This window comes from Meleagris gallopavo, chromosome 1 (assembly GCF_000146605.3).
Source record: "Meleagris gallopavo isolate NT-WF06-2002-E0010 breed Aviagen turkey brand Nicholas breeding stock chromosome 1, Turkey_5.1, whole genome shotgun sequence".
Taxonomy (NCBI): domain Eukaryota; kingdom Metazoa; phylum Chordata; class Aves; order Galliformes; family Phasianidae; genus Meleagris; species Meleagris gallopavo.
In genome coordinates, this window is record NC_015011.2 from 50323593 (window position 1) to 50334201 (window position 10609).

Below are 10609 nucleotides of genomic sequence, written 5' to 3' on the forward strand. Positions count from 1 at the left end.
TTACTTATATCCAGTCTAAATCTCCCTGTTTTTAGTTTGAAACCATTTCTCCTTGTCCTATCACAATGACTTCTGAGAGATACATATCTCTTTCCAAGGGATAAGCAATATGCCATGTTTTGGGGGTCACAGTAAGCAGATTCCATGATCCCATGAGGAAAAAATCCCATGAGGAAAAAAGTTATCTCCTTTCATTGCCTCTGAGACTAGCTGTGAGTCTGCTCTCTGCTGCTTTCTGGTTCTCAGCCTCTGCATGTACTTAATAGAGCTCCCCATAGCAATAGCATCATGCCCTGTTCTGCCTTGAAGCCGGATATAAACTGCTGGCAGAGAGGAAACAGTTCACCTTTCCTCTGCCTCTCTTGCCTTGTGCCCTCTGTGCAGACAGGTAGCCTTGCTAACAGCCCCAACCCTTTTCACAGAACATAACGGCTGCTAACTGTGAATAAACAATTGAGACATTCTGTCTGTCTTAGGGGCTGTAAGCACTTCTAGAGTCCAAATAATATATGAATATTAATAGAATGACCGCAATGATATAATAAAAGCAAAGCAATAAATGTCCTTGGGAACATGATAATCTAACTTCAAAAGCAATTACCATCAGTAACAAAATGCAGAGAGAAATCTAGGATTACTTTAATAAGATTATCTGATTTTTCTCATTTGTTTCTGTCACTGCCTGTGATGCTGTTTCACCTTCTCTCTCCGTCAGTTTCACAGATGCTACTCACTCCAACCATTGGCAGGCCATGTTGGATGCTGAAGAGGAGTCTCGCTCTCTGTCCTATGAGATCCAGTCAGCTGCTACTGCTTGGTCTTTACCCTCCCCTACTATTGTGCCCTGGCTGTCTCTATAAAGTTTTTCTGCACCCAGTGTCTTCCTACCCATGCCAGAAAAGAGGAATGGGAAGACATGGAAGAGTTAGAAAAGCTGGGGGTCTTTGTGAGGGTAGAAGTGCAGTAGGGAAAATAATTGTAAGGTCAATATTGTAAGGTAGGGACAGAGAGTTGACGATCATAAAGGCTCTTAAAAAACTCAGCTTTATTAAGCAGGACAAGGAGAGTTCAGTAATGCAGTGTATAGGCTATAGTCCAAGGAACTCTTTTCTAGCTTCCTGAAATCCTAATCAGTGCCCAGTGCTCATGCTCCATTTTCAACCCTCCACCCGTGTCCATGCGGCACATGCGTCCCAGAGCTTGATCACTGACACAACCAGTCATAGCCTTAGACAGAGGGTCTGTAAGGAGCTAGGCAAGTGCTCAGGGGGCTCAAGACTCATATAGCTGAGAGATGCAGATGGTGCGATGGAGAAACTGCTGAGAGAAACAGTGATGTTTCTGCAGAGACCTTGGTAAATCACACTAGGGATGAGCACACCAGCTCTGTGTATGGGAGACTGTTCTCCACTGCTGGAGGCAGCACTGGAAAGACTAGCTGTCTGCTTCTACTTGAGAGGATATCTGTACATATATATTGGTGTTGAGATAGACAGATAAGAAGGAAGGAAGGGAGAAAGAGAGGGAGAGATAGATAGATGTAGTTATAGATACAGTTCTGTTTCAGACAGACCACTTTTAAGGTCCTAGTCTCTGGAGGACAGAAAAAAACTCCTCCAGAATTTACTGGAGATCTCATCTGGGCTCTCAACTCATACCGCACTTGCTTAGTTGCACTTACACAAGAACAAAATAGGACCTTCCTTGTTCTTGGAGAAAGTAAAAATGGACTGGAACACAGCTAATAAATAAAACAGGTTTAATCATAAGTGGCATACATATTTATAGATGAGAGGGAGAAATGATTGGGAAGTTGCTGCCCTGGAAATGGGGTTAATAGAACAGTGTATTTTACCAGTCAATATACAGTACCTGTGAAGGGTGGAACTGATAAATGAATATGGGATTTTTTGTCCCAGCGGCTAATTTTCACGGTCAACCATAATTCCTAGTTTTCTGTCAAATTACAGAATGAACTAGCTTACAGCTCTGACCAGGACACAGCAAAGCAAATACAGCCAAGAACAGAGGAAGGTGAGGGAGAGACACAAGGTACCGAAGGCCACTCTGAGGTATATAAACCATATATATGCTCTGCTGTTGTGTACATTTTGGGGGCCACATTCTGCCCACAGTTATGCATGCACACCTCTTGTTTCAGTCGGTGAGAGTAGCAAGCGTACATCTAAGGGAATATATGTGGCTTTGATGGCAAAGAAAAGCAGATCAAACAACAAAACCAGAAACAAGACAGGGAGAGAGCTAAAGACAAAGAAGCCTGGATGGATTTGAGGAAGGGAAGATGTGAATGATGGCTGCAGATTTATCTAGCCAGCCAATTCAGCCCCGTTTGGACAGCCAGCATGAAGCTTCACTTCTGGAGGTCTTCTGTAGCACAAAGGTTTCCGTCAAGGTAACCTTTATCAGACAAGAGGAAAATTCATGAACAAAATGACTAGAGATACATTAACAAAATAAATCCAATGGAGCTGGTCCCAGATCAAAAGTCTATAATCAATCAGTTTCTACTGTTGGAGGAAAACCTAGTCCTGCCATGAAGTGGTCTAAGCCAACATGTGGTCAGTCTCAGCTGATACAGGCAGAGGGAAGGAACCATTGGTCTGGTGGCCAGCAAGGCAAAGGATGGCATTTGTACTGTGAAGTTTAGAGTTGGTGTGGCTGGTTTGAGAAACTATCACACCATGCTTCCAAAGAAGTCAAATGTATTGGCCTTTTGCAGAACAATTTCATTTTCAATCAATGTAAATATTACGTAGTTTTACAGATGGAAAACACCTTTCACTTCTAGAAAGTAAACACTGTTTTGATATCAAGCACATCTGCCATCTGATTTTTCTAAGAATCCACACAATAAAAAAAGCAAACCCCAAATAAAATCTATAATACAAAACAACATTCATGTCAATAACTGACCCAGCAAGCATAATATCAGGACCTTCTTGCAGGCCCTCTCAGAAGTGACTTAGAGCCTTGTGTTCGTATGCAGAGTCCACTCCCTTGGTAGGACTGCTGTTCTTTGAAATGAAAGTCCCATTTTTTTTTAACGGAGTGCTCCTCACATGCACATACACACACACATATAAAGACATAACCTCCTCTCTTAGCAAGTTCTGCACACTGGGTAACTGCTGATGCCTTCTGTGCATTTTTGACCTTTCTTTGTAAGGATGAGGTTGATTTTTCTTTACTTCTCAAGTCAGTTTTCTTTAGACAAAAAGGGGAATGAAGATGGACTACATTATAGAGAAATGCACACTCAGGCGTATGATTTTTCCTAGTTGCTTATGAGGTTGATGTTATTTACATTCGTTGACTCAGCAGAATCCGCAGGAAGAGTTACCCTTTTGCTGTGTAGGGTTTCCTCGATGAACCCAGTGAGCCCGTTCTGTGCTTCCACAGACCATTTTTCTTTAAGGCACTTCATGTGGATGATGACTTCAGCCAGAAGCACAAGCCCTCTTCACTGGATTGTGCATTTCTCCCTCTCCCTTGACTGACCTTCCCTGAGAACTTTCGATTTGATGTACTTCAGGTCACTGTTGACACTTGGCCGGCGAGCAAAGGGAGAGATCATGCCATAGGCATCCATGTCCTTCACTCGCCGCATCCGGAAGGATTTCTGCTGGAAAGTGTCCCCATACTGGATGGAGATTTTCCTGTGGAGAGCAGGGCTCATCTCATGAGGTAACTTGGCCATGCTGAAGAGAACATAGAACATCTCATCCACGTTGGTGTTCTTCTTAGCTGAAACTTCAAAGTAAGCACAGTTTTCATCACTGGACACAAGGTTCTCACCTTCATCTGAGCGCACTTTGCGGTAGATTTCACTGTGGTCATTTTTGTTGCCACAGATCACCATGGGGAGGTCAGCTGATTCCTTGGTCTTGTTCTTCAGGCAGGATTTGACCTCGAGGATCTGCTTCTGGAGTCTCTTGACCTCATCAAAGGATTCTCTGTTATCCAAGCTGAATACCAGGATGAAAACATCACCTGCAATTGAAAAAGGAAACTATAAATGTTTAGAACAACCTGTGTTAGATAAGCTAATTTTCAGAAAACAATACATTTATTTGCTGTCCCCCCCCCATAGTTGTTCTTTTTTTTTTTCATGTGGTCCTTTTGAATCTCTTCATTCTGCTTTACTTTAGTTCCAGTTCTTCCAATCCAACTCCCCACTCATTTCTGTAGTGCAATTGCTTATGGCTTTGATGTTATTTCAGCCATATTTGAGTATATACCCACAGTTTGCACTGGACTTGCAAGTTATTGCCCATTTGTATTGTCCTTTGTAAACAAGTTTCTATCCAGCTTTGCTGCATCACTTTTCTTTTTCTTCATTTTGTCTGTATTGCTGTGTAAAACAGCTATTTTTATACCGGGAAAAGTGGAGAACTAGTATCCATTCAGCCTTGGCCTTTTGATTACGCAGTACAAGAAACACCTGAGTGAAAGATTTCCAGCTAGTCAGTCCCAAATGCCTAAATGAGGAATGAGTGCTTTCCCAATGTTCACTGCTCTGCTGCCATTTCATTTTCTCAAGAGAAATAGACCATGGAAAAAAGAAATACATAAATGACACAGATCCCCTGGCATTTCCTTTTGACATTTTCTGACATACAATTCCTTTTGCAAAGGAATCATTGCCTGTTGAATGACAGTCATCTTGAAAGTGTGAAGAGATTTCATGGACAAAAGCTCACATCCACGTCCCAGAAACTGGCCCTAGGACCTCCCTGAATGCAGATGGTAGCCTGGTCTGATATGAATGTCATGTTTCAATGGTTATCTAGAAGGGAAGATAGCAGACCCAGAGAGTTGGTTTGTTGTGAGCTGTGGCCGAATATATATCTCCACTGTCACTTTTGCAGTTCAAGAACATATCTTAGTTCACAACAGGAACCGCTCGACAATGGGGATGTACAAAATGAGTCCACTATTTTCCCTCTTTAATTCATTTGATTAATTGTAGACTTAAGGAGAAAGGATAAAAGTAGAGTGATCTTTTTTACTGGTATATTAAATCAAGGGAATCAGGCTGGAACTTTTAAGAAAAAAAAAATCTTTGAGCTTTTCTCAGTTTGAATTCCCTGCCTGTGCATTTTGCATTTGCTTTTCACTGCTGGTGTCTTGTAATGACATGCCTGTTTTGTCCCTTGCTGCTCTTTATTGCCCACGAGATTTTATTCAACCATTCATTTGTGACCGCAGGAGAGGGAGGTGGTAGAGCAGGGGAGTAAACTAGGGGGAAATCTTAATTTCAGACCTTCACCCAGTGGACTTCTCCTCTGCGGCTAGTGCATTCCATACAGCATAGGAAGCATACATACCAGCCAGGAAACATCCCTCTGGAGAAGTGAATCTTGCAGTGAAATCCCACAGCCCATTTTGCTGTCTCCCAAATGCACCCGATCCCCAAGAAACACTCGTCTCCATGATACAATTTTCAAGCTACACTTTTTCATTATAATATTTTATCCATTGTTCCCTGTTTGCAAACTTTCTTCACTTTCTCACCTGTCAAGATAGAAAGCCTCCTCATAGCAGGGAAAGGGTGATTCCCTGAGGTGTCCAGGATGTCCAGCTGATACATATCTCCCCGGATATTGTAGACCTTGCGGTGAAAATCCTCAATGGTGGGAGTGTACTGGTCCTCAAACCGGCCATTGAGAAAGCGTGAGACTATGGAGCTTTTCCCCACCCTGGAGGCTCCCAGCACCACCATGCGGTACGAATTCTTGGCTGGCACATTCAGGGTGCAGTTTCCACTGGACATAGTTTTCATCATTGCTTGGGCCTGAAGGAGGGAACGACAAAGTTGAAGGTAAGAAACTGTGTGGAAGACAGAGTAGGGATGTTCCATACCATGAGTTGGTCAAAGAGTGCTCCGGCATTTACACTGAAGATAGTATGGTTTTTAATTGTAATTTGCTATTTTGTTTAAGCATTAAGGGCTAATTTTATCGGCTGTGTTTGAACTTGGACACCAGGTTCCTTCCCACCATTTGCGTCACTTAGACATTACCAGATTTTTCAATTCTGGTTCTGTTTTAGATGCATAAACACAGAGGTCAGATTTCCCAATATACTGCGCCCACTGAGGTTACCATCACATTTCCTAATGTACTACATCCACTGCAGCTGTTGTCAGGACCTAGACCACTTCATTTGGTTGCCTAAATAGGAACAGCTCACAGCATTCATTTTCTGAGATCAACCAAAAGTCAGACAGAAGCCCAAATCACGTTTGACATCTTTGGAAGCTAGACATCTCAGTTATTTTAAATAGCTGGTCCCATATAGCCTACATTGCTGACGCGAGGAGTTCAAGACGCAAAATAGCACTGAGTAGTGATAAATTCTGTGCCTTCAGTGACCTTTCAGAAACCAGAATTTAATCTAGCTGCTTGGACTGATAGTGTGGGAACTCCCTACCAAGAAACTATCAGTGCTGCAATTATCACTGCCTTGCAGTATGACGGCTGACAATGGATAGAGTTGCAGTAATAAAGATTTCATAGGAGTTTCAATCTTTATACATACACAGATGTTGTGGGTGCCGCAGTCATTGAGTGTGCTAGTACAGGAGGAGAAAGAACAAAGGACAGCCATCTTAAATTACTATCTGACTAGATTTCCAACCCCTGTCAAGGAAAATGTGTCTCGAGACCTTGGAGATCATGTTTTGATGCTACTCAGATGCAGTAGCTTTGATGGGAAAATAAAAAAGAGGGTTGCACAGACATTTTACATGTGCTATTTCAAATACATTGTATGCTGAAAGGAAAAATACAACCCCAGTGTGGGGAAAGCTAACATTAAAGCAAAGAAAGTACATTCTGGGCAGTTTATTTTGGTTACTAGGATCTTATTAAAGAATAATCAAGTTCCCACTGTGCCGTTTATTTAACTTAGGTATTGTTTACTTAATATTATAATTTGAGCACTTTATGTACACTGAAATATCATCTCTGGGTTAAGATCTGGATTCTTGTCTTTCCCTTGAGTGAATTTTATCTCCCAAGCGTTTATGCAGCTGACACTTATCTCAGTCAAGAGCTTAAAATCTTTGACTTTGTTTAACATGTGCAAAGCACCAAAGCACAAGTGAAGATACGGCCACTGCTAAATAAAGGAGTCTCTGGAATTCTAATCCAGAATCATTACAAGTGCTATAGCCCGAGGCAACAGCAAAACATGACTATTTATGATTATTGCCATCATTTGCTAGCAGCACATTCATCCCTATATAAAGCATAGAAGAAAATGCAGCACTTTCCTTGAAGTGTCGTATGGTCTAAATTACACACAGAGGTCAGGGCTGAACAATATTAGAGGCAGACAGTAATGTCAGATTATAACTTTGGATGTAAACACACACACACAGTTATGGTGCTGCTGAAGTGACAACAAGGAGCACACCTGTTATGGATTGGATTGCTTTGTTTAGAATAGGACCCATCTCCAGCACCGCAGAAACACCAAATTTAATCTGAAACAACACTTCCACGTGCAGTGTCTCTATCCTACATGGCCAGTCCAGTGTTGTCAGGCATCCATAAGCCAGACAAATGTCAACAGAACAGTATGGGATACTTCCTTTCACTCTCTCAGGCTATATTTAGCTGACAGAGAAAGGCAGGGAGATAGATTTTATGAGAAAAAACACCAGTTTCTCTACAGGCTGTGCTCAGTGCTTAGAAATGAGTCAGCTCCTTGGACCAGGAGGGACTGGTATAGTTGCACTCCTGGCTGACTCCTACTATGTGTACTGTTTTCTGACAGGTAACCACTGAGCTGCTGGCCATCAGAAACCCCCATCAGGTATCAAGGGAGCTGGATGTGTTACCGTGCTTCTTGGACAGCTGGTTTTGCACCCCAAGGGCAAGAGGTGCTTCTGTCTTCCTCCTTGACATGGACTCCATTGTCTTAGACCTCAGTTAATTTGTGAGCATGGTGGGTGATGAGTTGACTGTAGGACCAGAGGTCTTTTCCAACCTCAGTGGTTCTAAGATTCTAATGCCACAGGACCCAAAACACCTTGGAGAAGGAATTGACACTCTGGCACCTTTGGCCACTAAATCATGATGCCTCCCACCTCCATCAAAGACAAAATCCTATCTGCAGGCGTGTGCGTTTCAGGACGCTTTGCCCCAAGGATGCACATGCACTGAGAAGGAAGGGAGGTAAGATTTTAATGTATTAAATAGTCACTCTATACTGTCCTCATTCTGCCTGTCCAGGCATTCAGTTAAGAGGTCTCCTATGTTTTTCTGACTGCTTTTCATTTCACATGGAATCTAACGGTGCTTTTCAGCACTTTGATTCCTGGAGTTTCTATTCATCTCATCACCTCTGCTGCAAATCTGACTCAGAGCATGCCATTGAGCTGGGAGCTTATGTTTTTTTTGTGTGTGTGTGCTCTCTCCTTATCCCCCCACTTCAGCTTTTCTCCAGTTCAGCACAGTCTTCCTTCTTTCCTCCTCAAAAAAGGAAAGAAACTTCAGCCCTCACTCCCAGCACAGGCACTCATACATTGAAAAAGATTAAAGACAGAGGAAAAGAACTAGAAAGGAGCCACATGCTCATGTACTAAATAAAGCAAAATCAATCAGAAGAAAATGAGGAGGCAAACAACCTCCAGCTGGCTTTAATCTACATCTTTTCCTTCCAGTTTATTAAATGCTTAAGCATAGATTAATTCTCAGTGGTACCTTTTTCTTTATGCACTGTCTCCATGGCAGAAACTTTGCATTAGTATTTTATAGTGGTAAAGGGATTTCAGAATGCCAGAGAAATACAGGCAGTGAGTATTATCTCCAGTCAATAAAGGGAAAGGCTTGTGTGCCCATAGAGAAATGAAACAGCTGTCCAAAATCAGCATCAAGCCTCGTTTCATTGGACTCCCCGCATCCTCTACCTGCTGACCCCCGCTGCCTGTTCTGTAGGTGCATATCAGAGCAAATGACAATGCACCTGATTTTCCTCACTCCGAAAAGCACTTGTCTGAATTCCTCTGTGGTGCTGCCAGGTTTAGTCCTGAGCACCTGGAGAGAACTACTTAAGAAAGACATTCCTCATTCAACCTGCCAGCAGCTTTTCCACCCAAGCTCCCCAGCTCCTATCAGAAAATGCAGTGACATCTGCTTATCCTCCCTACTGCTCCCCATCCACGAGCACATTCCCAGAGCACCCTTCTTGCACTCCACTGTCTTTATCTACAGTTTGTTGCTTCCGTTTGCCATCCAAACGTACTTCAGTGCATCCAGCTGAAAATAACATAGGCAGATATACAAACTGCATCATGCGCAACAGACCTGGCACCTGTTAGTCACCACTAGTACCCCTCAGTTCCCATGCACACTCAAATCACTCCTTTGGGATGTTTGTCTCCCACTGCCATCCCAAACTCCACACTGCTCTCTTACCTCTCTCTCCTCCGAGGAGCAGCCTTGGGTCTGGGCGTTGTCTGATGAAATCGGTAATTTTAATCAGAAGCAGCTATGCTGTAGAAGGCTGTTGTTCTGTGGATCCCACGTTGCTTGCCTGGGGCTCAGCTCTTCACCAGTATTTCCTGGGAACTTAGCAGGACTGGGAGGGACTGCAGGGCTCCAGAGGACGTCCCCCCATGGAAGGCAATTACTAGATCAGGGCTAAAGAAGGGTCTCCGGACCAGCAGCAGCTTTTCTCTTTAGTGAGATGAGCTCTTCTGCTCCCAGCCTCAAGTGAGGAGGAGAGGCAGAGTCTCCTCTGGGCAGCTCTGCTGGGGTACCTTGAGCAACACCTAGTCCTGCAGAGCTGGGGGTTCATGCACTCTATGCCACCTCAGTCCCTATGGGAAAAAATCACTGAGGGCATGGAAGTTATCTACGGCAAGCCTAAGCTTCCCCAGGTCTCTCCTTGCACACAACCCTCTCCCCACAAGCTTCTTTTCTTCTGACCTGGGATTGGTATTGTGCTATTCTCTTTCCAGGACAGAAGGGGCTTTCCTTTACGTTTGCCAATTAAGTTTTTCTCCTTCTCTCCCTGCCTTTCTCTCCGTGGCTCTCACAACTACCGGCAAATTGCAGATTTCCCTTCTGTAGGACTCAGATAATTGGCTCAACTCCTCCCTTGAAGTCGGTGTCAGACACAGGGGAAGGAGGGGTGCTGAGGGGGTGGGATTTTGAGCCTGTTGAAAAATCTTTTATTTTTTTCCTTCTGAATAGAAAGTTCATATGCATCCCAGACTGCACATTCCTTTTCTTCCCACCAGAAACCTGTACGTATGCATGTGTGGGGAGCCAGTTAGTGGATGCGTGTGAGAGACAGAGACTTCACTTTGCCAGCTGCAAATTCAGAAGCTGTTTCTAAAGACTGCTTCTATACTTCAGCACTGATATTTTCTGCAAGGCAGAAGTGGACTGACTCATTTCCCAAGTAGGGGCTTTCTGTCCAGAATTCCCGTAACTCTTTTGCCGTATGGAATACAGTCTCCCTTTCCCTCACCCTCAGTGTCACTGTCTTGGGATTGATGGTTGGTCTGATTAAGAAATAAGGGTGATGTTAATTCATTAATATTTAAATAAGCTAAACAAGCATCGTGGGGAGG

The 10609-nt window shown here is 43.4% G+C and overlaps 1 protein-coding gene across 1 annotated transcript; it reads right to left on the bottom strand.

The window, feature by feature from the left end:
* Positions 1 to 1025: 1025 nt before the first annotated feature.
* Positions 1026 to 10156, bottom strand: RASD2 (RASD family member 2). The gene is made up of 3 exons (XM_003202348.4): positions 9447 to 10156; positions 5536 to 5815; positions 1026 to 4011 (listed from the first exon to the last, which is right to left on the bottom strand). The coding sequence occupies exons 2-3, from the start codon at positions 5804 to 5806 to the stop codon at positions 3482 to 3484; spliced, it is 801 nt and encodes a 266-aa protein (XP_003202396.1). The 5' UTR covers positions 5807 to 5815; positions 9447 to 10156; the 3' UTR covers positions 1026 to 3481.
* Positions 10157 to 10609: the final 453 nt, after the last annotated feature.

What these genes read in the sequence shown, in the direction of transcription:
- RASD2 (XM_003202348.4), bottom strand. Translation starts at nt 5,806, where the DNA reads ATGATGAAAACTATGTCCAGTGGAAACTGCACCCTGAATGTGCCAGCC. An exon ending in GAGGCTTTCTATCTTGACAG is followed by an intron (nt 4,012 to 5,535) that starts GTGAGAAAGTGA and finishes TTTCAATTGCAG; the next exon opens with GTGATGTTTTCATCCTGGTA.